Source organism: Ixodes scapularis, unplaced genomic scaffold (assembly GCF_016920785.2).
Source record: "Ixodes scapularis isolate PalLabHiFi unplaced genomic scaffold, ASM1692078v2 PGA_scaffold3__209_contigs__length_174095766, whole genome shotgun sequence".
In the NCBI taxonomy this organism is placed as follows: Eukaryota; Metazoa; Arthropoda; class Arachnida; order Ixodida; family Ixodidae; genus Ixodes; species Ixodes scapularis.
Genome location: NW_024609868.1, coordinates 26030591 through 26054385, shown reverse-complemented (window position 1 = coordinate 26054385; position 23795 = coordinate 26030591). Strand labels below are relative to the sequence as shown.

At 47.9% G+C, this 23795-nt stretch overlaps 1 protein-coding gene across 1 annotated transcript; it reads right to left on the bottom strand.

Moving 5' to 3' along the window:
- Positions 1–13998: 13998 nt before the first annotated feature.
- On the bottom strand, positions 13999–23588 carry LOC115320245. Its single transcript, XM_042292679.1, has 5 exons — positions 23222–23588; positions 21001–21182; positions 19806–19901; positions 15917–15989; positions 13999–14256 (listed from the first exon to the last, which is right to left on the bottom strand). The coding sequence occupies exons 1-5, from the start codon at positions 23586–23588 to the stop codon at positions 14078–14080; spliced, it is 897 nt and encodes a 298-aa protein (XP_042148613.1). The 3' UTR covers positions 13999–14077.
- Positions 23589–23795: the final 207 nt, after the last annotated feature.

Below are 23795 nucleotides of genomic sequence, written 5' to 3'. Positions count from 1 at the left end.
TAAAGTAATTCCCTTACACTTTTACGTAACGGATTCCCTGTAATCCGTTACATTTTTTTTTCTTCAGGACCGACCCCCCCCCCCCTTCCCCCCCCCCCCCTCCTCCCCCCTAAAGAAAGGGTTGTTTTTATTTTGAAAAAGTCGAGCGCAGCGACACTGTCACGCGAATTGACCAGCGCGAAGGGAGGCTTGGCACTCTTCAGTTCCGCAAAGTCTTTTTTGCAACACCCTAGCCCCTGAATCGATTTTTTCAAGAAGGAAGTGGAAGCTCCTCCCAGCTCTTTCTACTTTAGCAGAGCGAACGCTGGGGACGAGGCGACCTCCTCTCCGGCGTTTTTATTTATAACAACAATGTCGAAAAAATTCAAATAGGCATTTCTACAAAAAAAAAAAAAAAAAAAGAAATGGGGGAAGTTATATCCGCTTTTTTAAATTCCGTTTTCTTTTTTTTTTTTTTTTTTTTGCGATTGAAGACGGGGAGAGGAGGACACCAAGTGATTGTGTGCCTCTTCGCTCGAGGCGGTAAGTGCACAGACAAGAACTAACAATGTCCTTTACGACCATTTTTATGTCACAACACCAGACAACGCTCCGTCTACCCTAAAATCCGCTGAAAGATACGTGATACTAATATGTGAAGGTGTTATTGCCACAAGCATCCTCGTTCGTTGCTGCACACTCCTCATCTCTTAGAAAACAGGATGTATTTTTTTCTGCTTCTTTCACTTTATTTGACCCTGTTTTAAAAGCTACTTACTTTTTTGTAGTCCAACTTCTAGGGTTGGCCCACTTTATTTTGAATTGCAGCCAGGTTATCTGCACCTCGTCACCCTTTTTGTGAGTCAGCTTTTTTGCGAGCACTTCGAAAATGGTAATAGTCTTCCTTACTTCTTCATGTTTTTGCCCCAGCAGGACGCATCCTATCTCAAGCAGATATTTTTAAAAATGGGATACGGTCCATTCGTCACATGCATACTCGTCACAGGACGATTGGTCACAGGACGATTCGTCACAGGACGATTCGTCACACAGGAACATTCGTTATAGGATGACTCGTCACGCGGCCAACCGGTCCCACAACAGTTCGTCCCCCCAAAAGTGTATTGTTCAGTTTGGTTCGGGCGGACAAAGTGGCTAACCTCATATCTTAGTATGTCTTTGGCTTCTGAAAGGCGAAGAATTTGTAACAAACGTTTCAGCTTCTGGTTCGGTCCCGAACATTGAATGTTGGTTCGGCATGACAAAGTGGGTCACCTCTTATCTTAGCATGTCTTTCACTTCTCAAAGTCAAAGAATTTATAACAGACGTTTTAGCTACTGGGTCCGTCCGGAACGAAACTGAGACTGCATTCAAAAGGATAGAGGTGATCGCAACAGAGAGAGGTAGAGCCATGATGCTGCACGAGGGGTACTCGTACACATTCAGCAGAAAGAATTCCGATACTTATTGGCTTTGTCAAATAGGTATATGCAAGGCAAAACTACTGATTTGGCTGCCAGTCGGATTATTGCTCGTTTAAACCAGCAACTGAAATCAACCTGCTGAAGACCCGTAATATAATGAGAGGAAAGGCGGATCAGTATTTGAGATCAGTTTTTCTAACCATTGATTTATGTGACAGTAGAAAATCGTGAAACTCCTCATCAGGGATTGTGGGCAGACTCGGTCGATGTGACCAATTGCCCGCATGACGAGTCATCCTGTGACGAATGTTTCTATGTGACGAATCGTCCTGTGACCAATTGTCCTGTGACGAGTGCGCATGTGACGAATCGTCCTCATCCCTTTAAAAATAATACATGATGCTGGCTGACGTAGATTTGATATTCTGGGCTTGAGAGGAGAGTGGAATTCGTGAGTGCGGCCATAGCGCGGCTTACTTAGTACTCTGCCCTTCGCTGCTTGTGGGATCAGCGGACATCTATCTGGAGAACACCGGAGAAAACTGCAGTCGGTTCGTGCTCCGTGCGTTTTTGAACGGCACCAAGAAAGATACACATGACAAACGTGCGTTAAAGGGACACTGACACCCCCCAAAATTTTTTTTTCATTTTTTGCCAGGCGCTTCATTATGGTGTCGGAGGACTACCCAATTAATATTTTGCAACAGAGTACCGTACTTTTTTAATAAAGCCAAAAGACGAAACTGCTCGAAACCGAAACCGAAACCCGACGGAGATCGGAGAAGTGGAGAGAAGAGAGTGAGTGGCGGAAGTCACGTGGCTACACCCGACCGTGCGTTTTTTTTTTTTTTTTCTCCTCTCCGTAGCAGACGACACGACATGCGGCGTACGGGAACTGTTCGCCGTGGCGTGCGCTTCTTTTGCAGTTATGTTTGTTCCGCTCGTTGTTCTGTACTCCAAGATCAGTTGTTTTGTACATTGAGGAGTTGGAGATGAGTAGTGAGTGCCCGTGGTGAATTTCCATGATCGGCTCCGAAAAGAATACACCCAAGATGTTGCGTGAAGAGCTGGCTCACATGTCCTGCGTCCGGAAAAAAAGGGCGTTGTGCGACAGAGTTTCCGAAAGATCAACGGGATCGGGACCAATGGCTGGCTGCAATTAATGTAGAACATATATGGGCACCTCGGAAAGCGGACGCTACCTGATTTATATGCTCCTTGCATTTTGTGGAAAGTGATTACATTGAGTTCGCAGGTGTCAAAAAGGAAATCCCATACCATTTAATTCAGCGAAGTGTCGTCCACAACATTTTTTTGCTATTTTTTTTGTTTGTTTCTTCAGTGATAATTGTAAAAAAAAAAAAAAAAAAAAAAAAAAGAATAAAAAAAATATGTAAACATCAAAAAATGTTTGAAAAAAAAATGGGTTTCACTTGTATCGGTGTTGCGCGGGCGCTCGAGCAGCAGCTCGGAGCCTGGCGCGGGCTCATGACATAAAGCACGAGAGTCAGTTTTCTTCTGGTACCGAGATGTGTGGACTCACAATCAATACATGGTGCCGAAACCCGACTGATATCTGACCGGGCGAACCTTGAAGTCCAATATGGAGATGCTGAAACCACCGGAAGGTTTATCGTTCTCAGGGAACGTCGCAGACAACTGGAAACGATTCCTTCAACGAGTGGAGCTCTTCCTTGAAGCGACCGGGTCTGATCCAGAGGTTCGAACAGACAGGCAGAAGATAGCTATCTTGCTGCACGTCGCGGGACCTGAAGCTGTCGACGTCTTCAACACATTCACTCTCACGGAAGAACAAAGGGAAAGCTTCGAGGCGGTAGTTCACAAGTTTCAAGATTATTGTGCACCGAAAGCTAACGAAACATTCGAACGCCACGTTTTCCGCAAGACGATTCAGATGGAAGGTCAGTCATTTGAAAACTTTTTGAGAGACGTTAAACTCAAAGTGCGCTCGTGTAATTTCGGCGACCTGACAGATTCTCTTGTGAGAGATCAGATTGTCGATGGCGTCAGAGATCACAAACTGCGGGAACGTCTGTTGAGGGAGGATGACCTGACCCTTGAGAAAGCAACGAGAATCTGCAAAGCTGCAGAGAATTCGTCGCAACAAGCGAGGATGTGGATGGATCAGCACCCGACACCAGTAGAACAAGTAGACGCCATGCAAAAGAGTGAAAAAAGCGCGTCACATCTGCGATGTCGAAAGTGCAACCGATTTCACGCACCACGCCGATGCCCAGCTTTCGGCAAGAAATGCAATTTGTGCGGAAAGAAACACCATTTCACGATATGTTGTGACGCAAAGCCTCAAGATGAGCAAAGCAGTCGGCGAGTGGCGGAAGTAGAAATACCGTCAGAAGATAACTTTGAGATACTCCAGGTCGGCGAGTCCAGGAAAATCGCAGAGAAAGACTGGTTGATCAAGGTAATGATTGAAAAGGTGCCTCTACAGTTCAAGGTAGACACCGGCTCCCAAGTCAATCATCTCCCGCTGTCACTCTTCCGAAGCACCCACTCCAGGCAGCACCTGATACCAAGTCCGGCAGTGTTACAAAGCTACAACGGCGGCGCTATCGGCCACCTTGGAAAAGCCAGACTCATGCTCAAGTTCCAAGGAAAAGTTGTTTCCGCCGAGTTTTTTGTTGTCAAGAAGAACAGGCGTGCACTTCTAGGATTGCCTACTTGTGAAGAGTTAGGCTTGGTGAACCGTGTGCACGAGATCGCCACCATCACGAGTACTCAATCCCAAGTTCAGCGAGAATTTCCAGCACTGTTTGAAGGCATCGGGAAAATCCAACGTCCATACAGCATCTCTTTTAAGGAAGGCACAGTGCATGTCGTTCAACCCACCCGTAGGGTACCTCAAGCCCTCATGGAGCCGCTGAAGCAAGAACTGAACCGCATGGAGCAGGCAGGAATTATCACAAGAATGAAGGAGCCCTCAGACTGGGTAAGCCCCCTAGTCTTGGTGAAAAAGAAGAACGGCAGTTTAAGGGTATGCATGGACCCACGAAGAATCAATGAGTGTCTGAGACGTGAGCATTTCGAAATGCCGAGAAGGGAAGATATACAAGCTGAGCTTGCTAGCGCCACAGTGTTTTCAAAGCTGGATGCGCGGGCAGGCTTTCACCAAATCCCGTTGACTGACGAAACATCGCGAGTTTGCATATTCGGCACCCCTTTTGGACGATACCGATTTTTGAGGTTGCCATTTGGATTGGCTTCTACGCCAGAGGTATTCCAGCGTGCGATGTCTGAAATTTTTGAAGGACTGAAGGGGGTATGTGTTTACATTGATGACGTGCTGGTCTGGGGAGCTACGCAACAGGAGCATGATGATCGGCTGCGATCAGCTCTGCAAGCTGCACACAGCGCAGGCCTGACGCTAAACTCAGAGAAATGCCAGTTTGGAATTCCAGAAGTAATTTTCCTTGGGGATGTAGTGAGCAAAGAAGGTATCAGGCCTGATCCGAGTCTTTTAGAAAATATCGTGAAGATGGATGCACCCACAAACAAGAAAGCTCTCCAGCGCATGCTTGGCGTTATAAATTACTTTGGAAAATACTTAAAGAGTTTATCCGAACGTACAGCAAATCTTAGACAACTTCTTCGCGAAGATGTACTTTTTGAGTGGACAGCGGCTCATGACAATGAGTGGAAGCAATTAAAACTCATGCTGACCAGTGCTCCAGTCCTCGCACTTTTTGACCTATAGTAGACCCACAAAACTGTCGGCTGACGCGTCTACAGATGGACTCGGAGCGGCCTTATTGCAGCTGTACGACAAGTCGTGGCGCCCTGTAGCGTATGCCTCCCGATCACTCTCGGACAGCGAATCGCGATACTCTCAGATTGAGAAGGAGGCGCTTGGGCTGGTATTTGGATGTGAGAGGTTTCACCACCTCACATATGGTAGACACATCCTTCTCGAGACTGATCACAGCCCGTTGGTCGCTTTATAAAAAAAAAAAAGACTGGGTGATGTTCCCCCTCGCCTACAACGTTTCTTTTTGAGACTGATGAGGTACGACTTCACGCTACAGTTTCTACCTGGCAGAAAGCTTGTGCTAGCTGACGCTTTGTCAAGAGCTGGGCAGCATAGTCCTCATCACAAGCAAGGCTTGGAGGATGTTGAAGTACACGCTGTGGGAATGCTTGCCGCACTTGTGAGCGAGACAACACAGGACAGACTCAGAACTGAAACACAGAGGGACCCTGAGTTACAACACGTCCTTCACTGTCTAAAGAACGGGTACCCACTGCAAGGCAACTTCAGCTCACTAGACCCTGAACTGTCGGTGGTCAATGGAATCATTCTTAAAGGAACGAAGGTGGTGATCCCTTTGTCACTTCGGCGAGTTATGTTAGCTCGGGTCCACCAAGGGCACTTAGGTGTAAACAAATGTAAAGAAAGGGGACGCCAACTCATGTTTTGGCCCAAAATGGCGCAGGACATTCACACCTTTGTTGCGGAATGCGCGACATGTAAGAAGTTTGCATATCAGCCATCCCGCGAACCACTAATGATGCGCGAGCCCCCTCCTTACGCATGGTATCGTGTTGGCATTGACTTGTTTGCCTATGGAGGTTACTCTTATTTAGTTGCGTTTGATGCGTATTCAAACTACCCAGAGGTTGAAAGACTCCAGGACACCTGTTCGCAAACCATCATCCATACATTGTTAGGCTGGTTCGCAAGGCACGGCATACCAATAGAAGTTTGCTCAGACAATGGGCCACAATTTTCATCTTCCGAGTTTAAACGGTTGTCCAGGGTTTATGACTTCCATCACGTGACATCAAGCCCCCACTTTCCGCAATCCAATGGTCTTGCTGAAAAAGGGGTACAAATTGCAAAGAGCATTTTAAAGAAATGTGATGATGCAGGGGATGATTTTTTTCTCGGTCTCTTGAACTATCGGTGTTCCCCTGTGATAGGAGGACAGTCTCCGGGAGAGTTGCTGTATGGAAGAAAACTGCGAGCACAACTTCCTGATTTCTCATCGCACCTGAGGAAACCTGTGTGCAAGAGGCAACAAAACAAGCCTGGAACGTCGCTGAAGGACCTGAAAGCGGTGACGTCGTCCGCATGCGAGGAAAAGGTGGTTGGTTTGAGAAAGCTAGGGTAACAAATTGTGCCGGGCCACGTTCCTACACCGTCCAAACCGAGCGGAACAGGATCTACAGGAGAAACCGCCGTCATTTGTTGAAAACGTCGGAGGCATTCGATGATTGCCTGGATGAAGATGCCGCTTCACCACAGCAGCACTCCGACGCCCACGACAATCCGCAGCCTTCACAGACTTCGCAGTCTCCACAGCTTCCACAACCACACTGTAACCCAGATACAGACCATCGTTCCACCCATCCATCCCCAGCATCCGGTGAAACTTTGACAGATGAGGCTCCAGCACTGAGAAGATCATCACGAAGCAGACACGCACCACGTCGATTAACCTACGACAAAACATTTGAACAGTTTCCATAGTTTCTTTTGTGTGTTTATTTTTTATTTAATGCTATCCGCATTCTTTGTATGTTATGTTATTTTCGTACTTATTTTCTTTGTATTTCTTTTCTTTAAAGAGCGGAAGATGTATCGGTGTTGCGCGGGCGCTCGAGCAGCAGCTCGGAGCCTGGCGCGGGCTCATGACATAAAGCACGAGAGTCAGTTCTCTTCTGGTACCGAGATGTGTGGACTCGCAATCAATACAACTGAGCTACTGGAGCATTTCTAAAATGGTGGATCTCTTTCCTGACTAATAATTCAGCCGGTAAACTGTAAGTTGGAAAGTTTGCTGCCGATTTTCCTCTAGCAAAAGCACTCCCGGGTCGAAGTCGGGAAGCACCACGCACTGGCGACATTCGCACCTAGTAAAGAAATCGTACGCGTGCATATTCAACTCGAAGTAGACACGTCGTGCTTGACGTTTGCGCGAGCGATGTCTTCAGCCACGAGAAGGGGGCGACGTCTCGGCGACGTCTTCGTGCAAATCGGCTTGGTGGTCGGGCGTGTCGTACGGGATGAATACCAATTCTTTTGATCAGTCCCAAATTTCTCTTTTAAAAGTAGACAGAATTCGCCGGTACCGCGAACGACAGTTCTGAAATAGAGGTCCCACGCCCGTCGTCCGCTGCCATCGCCGTTCCCGCGGATCCCACGATACGCGAAACGACGAACGCACAGAATGCATCCGGTTGTCTGTGGAACTTTTTTTTTTCAATCAACGATTTGCAGCTTTTTAGAAGCCACAAAAAATGGGTTTCATATTTTTTTTTTCTATTTTTAATATTGAGTGTGTGTTTTCAGTGACCCACGACTTTGATTAAATTTGGTGGTCGCATCGATACCTTAGAAAACGGCCGGTGACCGCGGAAAAGAGAGTGAGCGAGACTCGAACCGGCCAGTTCTTGATCGGCGGTTTTCGGGCGGAAAGAAACCGAATTTCGAGCCGCAAATTTTGTTCTGGGTAGTTGAGCTCTCATATGTCACGTACAACTAAAAACCTCGGCGAGCATAAATACCCTGTCAGTGTCCCTTTAACATTTCCTTGTCTTAACCAACGTTCTAATTAAATGTTGTTATACATGTCTTTTTTTTTACTTATATTTATATACTAGAAACTTTTTTTTTTTTTTTTTTTTTTTATTCACCAACGTCTCAACCGAGGCTCGACCTGCTCAGAACCAAAGAAGAGTATGGAACCAAACCTTATTTATTATTTAATTATCACCTTACTGGGTCAAGTACGTTTTGCTATTTTTTGGCAATATATGCCACTATAGTAAGATTGACGTATATCAATTCTTATTCTAGTATTGGATAGATGTGTGATGACTTCTACAGCTTCGCGATTTCGACAATGGAGAATTTGAGTAGATCGTCCCAGTGACTCCAAAAACGATGCTCGATACTCCGCCGCCCCTTTTCGCATTCATCATATCGTTATCCGGGGCATCGGAGGTATCGAAACGATCTACTAAAACTCTCGAATATCAAGCAACGGCTGCAACGACGAAGCTTTGCTCTATCTTCGAGGTAAATAGCACTTCCATTGCTTTTATGAAGAATGTACTAATAAGTTCCAGGCTTCCTTTCTTTTCAACACTTCTCTCTCTCTCTCTCTCTCTGAAGAATGTACGGAAACGAAGAGCATAAAACATTTGTGAGGCACAATATGCCACTCCCTCCAGATGCCCGTCGTAGGTTTGGCACGTAAAACCCCCATGCCACTCCCATCCAGTGCCTCAGCTCAAAGGGTGTTCAGCGTAGCAGTCGACATATTATGCTCCGCGACAACTTTTCTTGGCAATGGAGTGGAAGGTACAGGCCCGCGTCCCCTCTCCCATTTTGAGTGTGCGCGGGCTCTCCTCCTCCCCCATTTTCGGGGAGAGGAGGAGAGCCTGCGCACACTCAAAATGGGAGAGGGGACGCGGGCCTGTACCTTCCACTGCATTGACAAGAAAAGTTGTCGCGGAGTATAGACAGTTTTAGTGGACCGTACGCTATAGCTTTGCGTACGCAAGGAAATTGCGGGTCGTGAGTGCGCATGCGCAGAACGTAATAAAAGGGCTAGCGTATTGCATACGCACGCAACGCTGGGGATTTTGCGTTGCTGGCTAGCGGGCCTTGCGGGGCGCTCTCTCGAGATCTCGGACCCAACGAGAGTGCCAGTTTCAAGATGGCGGTTGCCTCGACTGGCGCAGGAAGGGCAAGGGCGACGTGGTGTTTCCGAAGTTCTGGTTTACGTGAAATTGCGTGGTGTTCAGCTCGGCGATTCTTTCTGGGACCTACCGCGGTCGAATCAGATCGCCGTGCAGCTGAAGGAGTGCACAGTGAAAATATTCGCCGCTCGGAATGTGCGCCGACGCTGCGATCTGCTCAACGCTAAGCCTATTCCCACAGTTCATCGCCCACGGACATCGCTGTGCACTGGACATCAGGGTCATGAGTTTCATTCCGCGCTAGCATTGATAAAAGGTGCCGTTTCCACGGGACGAGTGACGGAGGCTCCGTGATCGAATTTGGCTATGCACTCGTACTCGTAGCCTCTGTACCCCGCAGAAAAGTGCGCTTGACGAGGCAGCTGTGGCTTGGTTTAATTTGAAATAGAATGATTGGACACGTCTTCATTTTCAATATTCCTTTCCAGGAGCATGGTTGAGCTATAAGCACGCGGAATTCTACGGCTCTAGCAAATTTAACCAAGATCATGCGCGGTGTTCACTCGAAAACGTAACGCAATTCGTAATTTTTTCGTAATAGAGTAAAAAAAAACGTAATTCGGTCCGAGCAGATCATTTTTAGCGTACGCTATACTATTGCGTATTGCGTACGTAAGGTCCAGCAACGCTATACTAAAACTGTCTATTGAGTAAAAAATAACGCAAAATGTCTGACGAGACTTTCGAGAGTCAGCTGTTGCTCAAAATACTGAAGGTCATTAAATGGAACAGGTTGCAACAATAAAAACTTGAATAACCCTCTTCCCTTTGTTTCTTAATTGAAGACAGTATAATGCTGAAAGTAATGCCACGAAAGTAACGGATTACTTTTTGGGGTAACGGTCACTTACTTTTATCGAAAGGTAATTGTAATTGTAAAAAAGTACAATTTAGCCTCGAGTAATTGTAAATTTAATTTCTTACTATTTTTCAGTAACGTGTACAAGTCTGGTCACTACTGCGCCTCTCTGGAAGTTCACGTGACATTGAATGGCTCGCGGCGTTCGCTGCAGTCCATCTAGGGGCGGATTTAGAGGGATTGTGGGGGGGGGGGGGGGGGGGGGGGTCCGGATGGTCCTGGCCCCCCTCTTGATTTCTGCATGTGAAAAAATTTAGGGCGTGGACACGCGGGAGGGGGGGGGGGGGAGTTATAAACATATGGTACGCTGACCAACACCTGAACCCCCCCCCCCCCCCCCCTCCCCTCTGGAAGTTCCTGCATCCGCCCCTGAGTCCATCGTAGGGTAAAAGGGAGCATTCACGAAGCAGCAAGTGTCTTTCGAAGTTTCCCTTCTATCCTACGCTGGTTCCCGAAACGGGGAGATTATTTGGTCCTAACGCCGGCGCCTGGGGCACGCGACGACACGGTCCGTCTGGCGAAGTCAAAGAAGGCCCTGGCCGTAGTACACTACGCAAGACTTACGTTTCGTCAATTTCGAGATTTCAAAATAATCAGGAAAAATTATTCCCTTGAATGAGCCACCCCCAAGGTAACGACTACACCACGGATCATGAAACTTTCTGCCAACGAAATAATTCCGAGACTGGTTGAATTCCGAGGTTCACGTGCAGCACCGCAATCTCAGCATAGCACGTCGTAGTTCGTATAATCGCAAGCTGTAGCTCGGAAATAAATTTTAAAAAATCGCGTCGCTTTTGTAACCCCCCTTCCCCCCCCCCCCCCCCCCCCTTTACCCTATACTCGTGAGAAAAAAAAAATCATTCTAAAGCTATGCGTTCCTACCCCTTCCATGGCGCGGTCCGTGGACGCAACACATGAAATCATGCTTCATCGATCGCTGCTTGTTAGTTGATCTTTTCCTAACTCTGCAGTCTAGAATGCGCGATCGCGCAGCTTTTTTTAGGAACACCTCCTGTTATGATTATAATGCAATTAAATGCAAAGGTGCAAGCGAGCTGGACAAGAATGACGAATATAATCCTTGGAGAAGGGGAACAAGAGGGCGAAAGGACAAACACAAATTGGAGATTTGTGTTTGTCCTTTGTCCCTCTTGTTCCCCTCCTCCGGGGATTATATTCGTCACCTTGTGGACACCCTGGCATTTCCCCAGCTCAGTTGCCCGACTGCGGGACACAGATGGTGAACTTTTCCTTGAGCGCCGCATCTAAGAGCGCCCTTTTGTGGGCGCTGATCGGTCGAGCGTTGCACCTCCGAGGCGGCGCATCACCAGTTTCAATGCGGTGCAGCAGGATGTCAGTCTTTCGAGGTGTTTCCGTGAACATCGGTGAGAAAGACTGCAGGACCCGGAGGAATAACACGGAGCCAATGGTTTCAACAACAAGAAACTACATCTAATTGGACATGAACGAGACGATCAACATTGTTACCAGCGGCGCATGAGTCCAGGCAGCGACTCGCCGCCACGCGGGAAAAGTTCACCACCTGTGCCCCGCAGTCGGGCAACTGGGCTAAGGAGCCGCCAGGGTGCCCACAACCTCTTGTTGCTTAAAGGGACCTTATTGTTGCTCAGAGTTAGGACAATGGGCGGAGCAAAGGCCGCCGCCAGCGCCGAAAACGCCCCCCGCGGTTGTAAACTAGAGGTACGACACAGCGTCGACCAATCAGGAGACCGCGACGTCACAATATTGCAAACGTCATTTAAAGGGATACTTCAACGAAATTTGAAATATTCCCTTCGTGTTCAAAAATAGGTTGAATATGATTCACAATATTCGTAAATGACAATCGCACGTTTGTATTTTGATCCTGGTGGCTGTATTTTTCGTTATAAACGGCCCACTCTGGCAAGCGCTCAGAGAAGGCCCAGCTTAGAGCACGTGACATCCAACGCAATCGTGACGTAGGTCGTCTCAAGACGAGCAAAGCTACGGCGAGGCTGACGTCGAGAGGATGGCCTAGTCGTTCCAGCCACCGAAGCGGCTGCTTTTGTACGAATTTTGAGTGACGGGTTAATCTTCTATAATCTTCTAGAGGGACAATAGCGACTTCTGCGACACACAAAAGGTATTCTCGGGTAGAGGGGAGTTCCTCCTTTCCCCCTTCTCTCGTCGTGGCCGGAGACGAGACAACCTCCGTCACTAGCTGTCAAGGTTCCTAGACGAGCATTACAAACGAGGCGTTAGCGACATCCACCAGGTGCTCTGTGCTAATCGTTTAATTTGTTTTAAAATTCATTTTCGCGACATTTTTAACAAGATATTGGTATGTTCTCTTTTAAACACATATAGACTAAAAAATAAGCGTCGAAATTTCGTTGTAGTATCCCTTTAAAGCGTCAAATTAAAGCGTTCAATCTCGGCCACGGTGTTCTTGGCCTCTCTACTTCATCTCACAAATGTCTGCAGTAAAGACAAAGGCACAGGCGCGTGAGCCTAGCTCAGCGAAAGGCTTTACGAGAACTCCTGCATAAGGGGCACTTTCCAAAGTCGCGGGCTCGTGCTCATGCCTTTGTCTTCACTGCTGATGTTTGTGCAGATGGAATATCGGTGACAATTTGCTTTGGGCCGGCTTGCTAGATCAGTGTCTAAGCTGAGACTGGCTGAAAGAAAACAGTGCAAAGGGTCGGTCGCGCGAGCGTCTTGAGAGCCGAAGTCCCTCTCGGCTCGTGCGCTGGCTTTGGCAGTGCTTTCTTTCCCCGTCTCAGCTGAGACGCTGTTTCTAGCAAGTCGGCCTTGGTTTGGAGCGCACGTTCGTTTATTCTACACTTGAATATTGGCTGACGAAAACCTCAGGTGCGCAAAGTTTTCAGTCACCGAGAGCTGAACCTTTTCACTCCAGCGACGCTAAAACGGCTTAAATTAGTCGTGTCACACATTTAGAGCTCATGATCACCGCTAGGGGCTGTTTCGCGGCCTGTAGTTGGCCCGAGATGCTCGCCTATTCCAACCAATGTATGGCTAAACTCTCTCAATTAACGACTCTGTTGTTGCCCAAACGCTCTCAACTTTTTTTTTTGCCAGTTTTTTGTTGCTTGCGTGCTTTGTTAAAAGTAAGAGCTGATTTCAACCACGTTCGTAGAAAGCATGCACATGGGATTCACATGAATGCTGGCACCACACTGGTGGTCATTCCCACTTGTTATTGCCGAAAAAAAAAAATCAGTAGCAAGGAATGTACGCTGCACAAGCTACGAGCTCAACAGTAATGCCACCTCAATGGCAGCTGACGTATGTCAGCGCAATGCACTTTTTTTTCCACAATATTTCTACAACAGAGAATAGACTAGTACATTTGAGCGCTCAATTTCACGAATGAGTAAAAAATATATACATCGTTTTTTTATAAATTAGCTTTTTTTTGTGGCACCATCTTCCAGTTTCTTTTTTCCACACAAACGTAATCGTCGAAATTTTTGTTTATTATACTGTGACAATACCCCACCGAGTCTGAGCGCTTCCGACGCTGGCATATCCGATATAAAGTCAAGTCAAGCCGCGCCAAAAATTGCATCATCACGGCGTTCGTGGTCTTTCGTGCGTTCGTCATCAGCTGGCAAAAGCAATCGTGCAAAAAAAAATGTGCAGAACCACGGCAAATTTACAGTGACCTGATCGCTTTAGTTGATGATAGCGAACGTGCAAAGACGACGAACGTCGTGACGACGCACATTTGGAGCGACGTGATTGGCTCGTGGACTCGGCTCAGAAACGTCGGCTATGCGGAGCGCAAGTTCGTCTGCTTCTTTTGCAAAGGTTTTGGTGACGTCAGAACGCCGAGCACTGATTGGTTCTGAATGAAGGATAGTGGGTAGACCTCAAAGCAAGTTGCCTTGAGGTCTACCCACTATCCTTCCATGTCAGAGCCAATCACAGCTCGGCGTTCTGACGTCACCAAAACCTTTGCAAAAGAAGCAGACAAACTTGCGCTCCGCATAGCTGGCGCAAAAAGACCCCAATTATTGAGAAAAACAAACAAAAAACTCTACGTATAAAAAACGAGGCGGCCGACTATGATGCCGACAGTGCAGCCGCGTAGGACCCCCTAAAGCGCCGTGTCTCTTCAGCGGTCAGTTCATTGTCGATGGCCGTTTGCATGATGTCCTGAACCATGCTCGCGAGGTCCGCCACGTCGTTCGGACCCATTCCTTCCGTGTTCACTTCTGGTAGGGCAGTGATACGGACGTGACCTCGAAAAAAGGAAAAGTAAAAGGCAAGTATTTACTAGTACTTGGAGCCAACTTCAGAGAAACGTAAGTACGCGCACTATATACGCTGTGAGTTTGAACAGTATTCGTGTCTCAAATGCGCATACTGTGCTCCCTTGAAGACGAATAGACCAAAAAGTAAGCGAAATTCTAGAGCTCATTTCTTTGCCTCAAGACGACGCCGGTAGCAGAAGCTCAGAAACCTCGATATTTCGTTGGAAAGCGCGAGGAAACATATTTTAAAGTGAATTTACCGATAGTCAAGAACCACCTGTTCGTTGGTTATGAAGCTTCAATGGAATGTCGTGACAACATTCTTTAAAGAGCAGCGTCATAGCGCTAAGTACGCTCCCTGTGCTTAGGCCTGAACGCAATACCGAGGCGCCTTGATGGAAAGAGACAAAACTAAGTTGGTCACCGCGTGGTTTAACCGCGCGACGCGCAAACGCGCACGCACGGCTCGTCGTCGCTTTGGTTGTTCCGCGGCTTCTTCCGCGTGTCTTCGTCGTGGAACCTTTTCCCATCCACCCATCATTTTTACACAGAGTGACAACGCTGACAATAGACTCGGCTGTATGCGGTGTCGCATGCACAAGCTCCGCCACGAGGCCGCTCCTCCAGCTTCGTTCGTCACACTGTACTCCTGTCGTTTGCTATCGCACGGTCCGCCATGTTCTTCCTAACTAGCCCTCCATGGCTGTGTTCAAAATCTGCCGAGTTACTCCGGCGGGTCATGTCACGTGACAATCCAAATAGAACGCTGGACGCGGCAAGGTTTCCGAACGCCAAAATACCAAGCCGTAACTCGAGAGTGAGGTCAAGTAACTGGAAACGGAACGCGGGCACGGACAAATGGGAAAGCGCTGTCTCTACTTATCAGAGCGTTTATCGAGGGTCTTTAGTGGCTAAATTGAGAACTGCACCGATGGTGACCATCGGTGCAGTTGTCAATTTAACCGCTAGGGGCGCGACAGTTGGATCTTCTTCCCACTAGTTGCCTTGGCGCCGCGCGTGTGTGCAACTTTTTAACCGTCCTCATGCAGTGATGTCCCTCGGGTGATGCGGGTTAACACGAATGAATAAGTAAACGAATCAAAACAGCTGTAGCTATACAGTTAATAGACACGTTGCAACACGTGCAGTGCCTTACGCGTCGCCGAAATGAATTTTGGAAACACGCTGTTTACACCCGGCTGTAACAGGGCTGTAGCAGACCGGGAGTTGCTTAGGCGTTGCCATCTTTGTCTCTCTCGCCTTCTTTTGCATCAAGAGGTGGAGATCCCGGAGCTAAGTTCGTTTCTGGTTGGAAAGCGGAGGGGGGGAGGGGGGGTGCTAACGGTAAGCATTTTATGACAGTTGTTCTTGACAACGGATAAGTGTAAACTTCTGGACATGCGCCATGAACAACGAGCGCAACTGTATACCATGGATGATTGGCAGAGTCGACTCCTAAAAAGTTACGTACCAAAGTGGCTTTTCTCCATTTTGCGAGCAGGGTTTCTCGAGTGTATTTATCTAAGAGCTTGCGCATTGCCTAAATTTGGTCTCTGTGAACAACATTCCGTGTGTTTTTATTTTACTCTATGTTGTCCGCCTCGCAATAATGCCTATAAATAAAAATAAATGTATTTATCTTCCTTACCTGCATTAAACTTCTTCTCTTTCGTGCTGAAGAAGCTCGAATAGCGCGAAATTACCAGGGGAACAATGGGAACCTGAAAAAAAAAAAAAAAAAAAAAAAAAACTAGAAAATTAGCAACTCGGAGCCTGATGTGAGCGAATTGCGCACACCCCTCGTACATATATACGGTCTGTCACAGGACGATATGTATAATTGCACGCTATGTACTGGTCGGGAAAAGCACAACAGGAAGAGATCAATTGTTTCCAATACGTTCATATGATTAGTTTTTTTAAATCTTGGGTCTCGATATTACATGGGATTTTACAATCCCTTTGCTTTCCAACTGAAAGCATGCGTCCACAACTGAGGGAGGGGACAGGGTATAGAGGCAGCTTGGGACCACATCCGTCCCCACCGAACCGAAGTTCCCATTTCGGAGCTAACGATTACCTTTGTTGGTTTCAGAGTCCGAAAACGTTTAGCCAGAAAGTTGATAACGTTATTGTTCTTTACAAAGAAAAAAATATTCTTATTGCATCCCATCCCATCCAACCCAAAACCGGTTAGTAGCAAGTCGGTAAGTGGGACTATTTTGGAATCGTTACCCTTCCGTTGCCCAAACGTGTGCGCTGAATTCATCATATTATAGTTCGTCTCATCCTACGATGGACTAAAGGCCAAAGCCACGGGCCGACGGGTCCAGTCACGTTCCAAGCTAAACTATGACACGCTTAGCATTGATTAGGTTTAGACGAATAATGCTCCCAATCCAAAAAAGCTGCGTCATTTTTATAGCTTCGACACTGCAAGGAGCCAGTACGACGTCGTGGCTTTCTTTGCAATGTAAAAATGTCGAGTCACTCATGGCTCGATCCGAACCACTGTCCGCCCATTCCCATCAGTGATTCGAGGCGCCGGCACCGATACGTTCATCGAAGCGAAATACCCACGCAATGTCTAAGTGGCTCGTGATTGGATCTGGCGGTTAGTATATAGCTTCTGCCTTTAGTCCATCGTAGGGTGAGACGAAGTATAGGTGACAATGTTTAATTATTTAAGAGTAGTGTTTTAAATGTATTCTCGTCCTTCCCTCTGGGTATTTAGGTCGACCATTTTATTAATTTCTGAGTAATTATAATACTAGAAAACTTTTTTTTTTTTCAAGATTACAGGTTATTTTTGCTTTTAGATAGCCGAGTATTCTTCTCCTACACACGATGACGAGGCGCGGCCATGCGGCAATACCGCACCGGGAGGACATGTGGTCGGCTCTGACAGCTCGCATTGGGTCGCACGAGCCGTAGCTTTTGTCGTCTGCGAAGTTACGTGGAACGGAGTATACGGTAAACAACTTGGTTTTCATAAAGACGTACGTTTCGCCAATTTCTTGATATGAAAATAATTACAAACAGTTTGTCCCGCGAATAACTCACCCCATGATACACCTACACCACCACGAAACCTACACCACGGACCATGAAAATTTGTGCCGGCGAAATAATTCCGGAACTTGTTGATTTCCGTGTAGGATATGCGGCACGGCAATCTAAACACAGCTCGTCGAAGTTCGTTTAATCGCAAACTATAACTTGGAAATCAATAAATGAAAAAAAATTTGCATAGCTTTCCTAACTCTCCTGACGCCCGCCCCCCCCCCCCCCCCCCCCCCCCCCTCGACGAAAATTCTGGGTGCGGGACGACCTACTTAGAGGGGCGTGGTGAAAAACGAGCACCCGTTCGTTTTTCATCACACGCAATCGGAGACGCAGGAATAACTAAAGGAAGACGAGCAGCGTTCACCTCCTCAACTCGCAGCCAGAACAAGCGACCACGCGATCTGAAGAGGATTACATGCCGCCAATGTTGATCATAGCCACGCGCTGGGGTTGGCAAGGCACAGGACACGCGCTGAGTTCCAGACATTGTTATGGTTCGGCTATTGTCAAGTGTTGTTCCCGTTACCGAAAATAAGTAACGAAATAGCGTTACTCGTTAGCTTGGAAAAAAGCTAACGCGTGAAAAGCTCCGTTACAATTTTGCGAATGTGGCGAAATACCGGTGTCGTTACTTGCCATGATTAAAGGACGTTACTTTTACGTTAGTTTGTCTTTACTTTGTGTTTACCTGTTAGTATATGGCTACGTTTACATGGATGCGACTGCAGCGCATCGGATCCAGTTAAACGAATCGAATCGGTCCATGTAAACAACTCGGATCGGATCGGATCCGATCCGATCCGATCCCCTGGTTTGAGATGGTCAATCCGAATCGAGACTCTCCATGTATACGCTAGCGGATCGAATCGAGTGCTCGAGCGAGGGATTACGGGAGCTTTGCTTCGCCTGCCGCTAGGCAAACCGGACACCTCGAAAACAATCTGAAGGTCACGAGATTTGCGTTGTGATCCTTCGACACGAGGTGCCGCTGCTGGTCGATCCGAATCCATGTAAACTCAGTGGTTGAAGTGGATCCGATTCGCTAACTGGATCCGATGCGCTGCTGTCGCATCCATGTAAACGTAGCAGCTGTTAGTATATGACTGTAGAGTCTCAACCACAGACGTCTCTATAAGATTGTCGAACACTTCTTGAGAAACGGGAGTTTGATGCATACGGTCGATCTTCCTCTGCTTCAGCAAGGGTGTGTTGGGAAAGTGGGTTGTATACATACGGTCTTTCATTTCTTTGAAATTACTGCGAACTCTGACAGCTTCTGCGAATGGAGGGACTGGCGAAAAATAAAAAAAACAAACAAAAACAATTAGGACTGATGCGAAGCACCGCTGTAAATTTCTAGTTTGCAGTCGTGTGGAACAACCAAATATTAACTAAACAAACTGCATCACGAATTAGTATAGAAAAGCTGTCTAAATAAACCGCAACCTTAAACATATATCACATAGGCGTGTTAACTTCCATGATTGATTTACCCTCCTTCTGAATTATACAAGTAAACTAAACTAAGCCGTTTTCGAAGACTTTTTCGCTAGCTTATACATTAATGAGCATTGTGAGATGTAGCTGAAAAACTGCGACTAACAAAACGATCGCGAAAGAAAGGTGCGTTCTTTTGCCTAAGAAAGCTTAACGACAACATTTTAACGGGAAAAAAAAATGATCGCATCTCCACGCAATGAATGATGTTGATTGGGGCAAAGCGATAATCTGACGTCTTTTGGTCCCGGTTGTGAGAACGTTGAAAGTGTCTTCTGAAGGAGTTTGAAATGACGTCGTTTATACATAGCTTTGTTGTTGTTTCTTTGCCACTTTTTGTAGTGCGCAGAATAAAAATTGATTTGCTTTCAAACTATCATGCTGCCATTTTTTTAAGTAATCAGTAATGGGTAACGTAATTTGACAGCAGACACCGTAAAATAATGACAACATTACTTTACTCGTTACTCATTTGGGATTCTAACGAGTAGGTTAGTACGTTACTAAAAAAACTAACGCGTTACCAGTAACGTCGTTACTTGGAACGCGTTAGTTCCAACACTGCTATTGTCGTCATTGCAGCGATTAGACACGGGAAACTACGCGAATGCTTCTCGAGCTATCAATTTTCACGAGCCCAAATCGAATGCCCACGCAATGTTCGGGTCCAATCTGTGAGCCACATTCAAATATCGTCGCTGGGTGGTACTGCGACCGCCCAGCTACGTCATCAAGTTTTGCGAAGGAGTGACAATAAAAACGCTCGCCTTTGTACCTTTAAATTACATTACACCTCAACAAAGGAGTTTCTTGGCCAGTGGCGTGCGAGTATCCTTGAGTCCCATTAGCGCCAGTAAGCTCGTGTAAAGTGAAAAACATTCCAATTGAGTATCGTTGCACCGTCCCTTTAAAACTCCCTAATCTACGAATTTGCTACATAGTTAAGTATATGCAGGGTATATTTTGTAACCCACCTGGCACTGCACAGCCATATGGAAGGCACCCTTCTTGAAAGGCAGCAGCTTGGGCTCTTCATTTCGCGTTCCCTCGGCAAATATCAGGATGCTTGTCTGCGGGCGAAACACGAAAAAGTAATTCCACACCATTATTTTCAAAAATCAACCACACGAGGGTGCTTGCTTTACAAAAATATCGCGGATATATATATATATATATATATATATATTTTTAATTATAGGTAATATTTTAGGTTTGCGTGAAAAAAAAATATGGCCTTAAAAAAGAAAAGTGAAATAACTTTTATATGTTTCGAATTACGCGCGGTTTTCGGTTGATTTTTCGTACGTTAGTTCGACCCTTTCGTACGTTGGTTCGACCCTTCCGGCCGTGTTGGTAAACAGAGCCGCTCCGCGTGTCAGGCTATACACTTTTCAGAAAAAAAAAAAATGCTCCTAGGCCGCCGCCATGTTGCTGATGCTGATGCGGCTGGTGCGACTCTCGCGCCCCCTATCAACTAGGAATTTTCTGCCACCCTCTTGGACTGTGGCACTGTTGTAGGCGTTAACGAAAAAAGTAACGAAATACGTTACTTGCAAATAAAAGTAAGGCGTTACCGTCCTGCGTTACTTCAAAACAAAAGTAACGCGTTACCGTTACCGATAAAAGGTAACGCACGTTACTTTTGTGTTTTTTTAAAAATTATGAATTAACTCGTTTTACTGTTTTGACGTTACAGTTTTGCATAAGCGCCATATTTCAAGAAATATTATGTTTATGCAGAAGCTAAATATAATTACTTTATCTTTGTTACGGTTTCAACTAAAGGCTCACAGGAAAAATAAAGAGCTTAGGAAACCGAAAAAAATCAAAAGAATTACGTAACTTGGCGCCTGAAAGACAAAAAAAAAATGACGTGTAATTTGTTTAAGTCCTGGGAAGAAAAAGTAACGAGTAACGTAACTCCATTACCCGTTACTCGAAATAAGTAACGCAAGTACGTTACCCGTTACTCTTTTGAAAAAGTAACGAGTACGTCACACCGTACACGTTACCGTTGGTTTGCATAACGCATTCTGAGCATTGCTCTCTTCTGCGGAATATGGGACGCCGCGTTCACAGCCAAGTGACTCAGCATTTCTCGTCTGAGCGATAAGCTCTGGAATGATGTGGCAGCCCTGGATGGATACTCCAGGCATAGATCGGTCTAACCTTCCCGCTGCGGACGTCCTCCAGTCTTCGGTTGAGGGTCTCCCTGGCCCTCTCGGAGTTTTCCCTGTCGACGAAGACGCAGCCGGAGACGAAGGCGAACAGGCCCATGGGCCCCGCGAACAGGAGCTCCTTCTTCATGGACGGCACGCACGGACTGACCGCCTCCCAGTTGGTCACCAGGCCTAGAAGGGCAAAGGGCCGCCACAATGCCCGGTTTCGGTTCATCCAATGCCGCCTAAGGCCTGCCCATGACGTCATCGTCAATGGATCCCCGACCGGCCCCAAACGGCATACACGCGGAAGCTCGACGATAGTCACCGCAAAGCGGCAGACGCGTCCGTCTTGGCGTCGCCGCGTTTTAGCATAGCGCTCGTTGTGAGTCCTCGCAGGACACACTGGCGGCAACGTTGACGCAAGAAGGCCCTGCGTGGATCCACTACTAATAGAGTAAAGGGCGATTCACACACTTGCGTCGAGTCCCACTGAGTGCAACTGCAACGGCTTGCGACGTAAGGGTTGCTATGGCGACACTTACGACGAGCCAATGGGGAGGCGCGGTGCTGAACGACGCTACGCAGCGCAGCGCGGTCGACGCAAATGTGCTCCACTAGTGATGACATTGGGGGGGCAGGGGTCAGGTTTTGCCTTTTAGGTGAGATTGGCTCATCCAAGTTGTAAGAGTTCCGTTATTGTTTATATTGTTGTTACACTTTATTAAGGTAAGGATGGCGCGACAGTCTGGAGGGGACGGTTTACAGGGGGGGGGGGGGGGGGGGGGGGGGAATAAAGAAAACGAAAATTAAGGTTATATCTTTCGGTCAATGCCTGTCGCGCGCGCAAAGTCCCAGAGGGACAGCAGCGTCTCTTTCGCACAGGCACTACTCTTGGGGTTAATCCAGTCCTCGTAGGCACGGACATTGGGGTCTAGAAAACAACTCCGTTCAGTTTGGAGCCCCGCACACTCCCACAGTAGATGTCGGACCGTATAGGGGAACGCCTGTAGAACATGTAGAGCAGGTCACCGCCGGGCTGGGAGCCTCGGTTGACTGCGCTGACTCGGAGTGGGAACTCGTGTGTGAGGTGGATGTATCGCCTGAGTATTCTGTAGCAGGCGGGCGCCCTCTCTTGGGGGTGTAGGTTCTCCATCGGGCCAGGACGTCTTCATTAAGAGCCGCCCCGGTGCGTGCTTTATGAATGAGCACTTGTGCACCTCTAGGCGGACCTCTCGGCAGGGGTGAAGGGTTGGCTGGGGTCTGCTCCTTGAGACTAAGGCGATCCGCCTTCTTGGCTGCGGCCTTTTTTTCGCAGGGATCGGGGTCGAGTAGTGCAGGTGGAACCGAAATATCCGGGTCGGAGCGGATGCTTGACTGCGCGCTCGCACACGCATGAGCAGCCTCGTTGCCTCGGCCGCCCGCGTGTCCCGGTACCCAATCCACCCGTACCTCTATGTTGTGGGTGGAGAGCAGTTCAGCGCATAAGGTCTTAATGCGCTGGCAGAGGGAGCCCTGACGGGGTGTGAGCCCAAGCCTAGTGACGGCCTCTCTGCTTTCCGTATAAACCAGAACCCGGATGGGTTCAGGGGGGCTAGCTTGAGGTCTGTTGGCCTTCAGATGGGCTAGTGCCAGATGAATGGCGTCTAGTTCAAGGCGACAGGTGCTGGGGTCTTGTGAGTAGTGGTATGTCTCGGCATGCGCGTCAGTGCCGGTGACCCAGACAAGGGTGGCTCGTTGGGTGGCTTCACGCCAGGCAATGTCGGTAAAGATGGCTATTGGTGTTCTATCCTTGCGGTCGGCTAGGGATGCTCTTTCCTCTCGATGCTCTTCCCGGCTCGTTCTTCGGGTGAGAGGCTTGGGGAGACGCACCATGAAGTCTTCCCATGGAGGGACACTCTTGAGGATTGTGTCTCGCGGCCTCCGTGGAGAACGGCGAGGTACTTGGTGTTGGTGAGTCAGGAGCAGCTGTCCAGCCACAGAGGATAACCGTCGGCGGAGGTGGCCCGCGTTGCGATTGTCAATTATCGCTTGGATGGGAGGAAGGTCGGCATAGCGGTGCAGATCTTCCGTCCGAGCGTGACGGGGGAGGCCCGTAATGGCACGGAGGCACGCGCGATGGAGTACTTCAAATTGAGAGATTTGCGCTTTTGTGAGGTCAAGACAAGCAGCTCCGTAGCAGGCCTTGCATGTCAGTACTGCCTGTGTGAGGATACGAATAGTGAGGGTACCTGCTCCCCCGAAACGCGTGGCGATGCGTCGGATGAGATGGAGGTGCTGTTTCCACGAAGCCTGAAGTTGGCTGAGCCATTCCCCGACGCCTCCCTCTTCATGAATGGGAACTCCGAGAATGCGAATCCAGCGCTCCTCTGGTCGGTGGATGGGTTTCCCTGCGAGGGTCAGACTGACTTGCGCCCGGAGTTGAGGAAGGCCGCCAATCAGTAGGACCGCAGTCTTCTCTGGTGATGGCTTCATTCCTGTAGCAGGTAACCACCGGTCGAGGGTGTCGAGAGCCTTTTGTACTGTGGCTATGGTGGTGTGAGTATCGCGTGGTGCATCGCGGGGATTGACCCAGAGAGTTATATCATCCGCGTACATCGTAAGCTGCAAGTGCTATATATATTTTGCATTCGTGATGTTGAGACCTTCCCTGTCGCCATCTTTGTCTGCTGGGCTGTGGAACGCCTTCTGAGCATCCGCTATTGCTCTCTTCTGCAGTATATCAGACGCTGCTCATGCGTCCACAGCTCGGTGACTCTGCATTTTAACCTGGGTGTTAAGCGCTGAGGTCTATAGTCTGCAGAA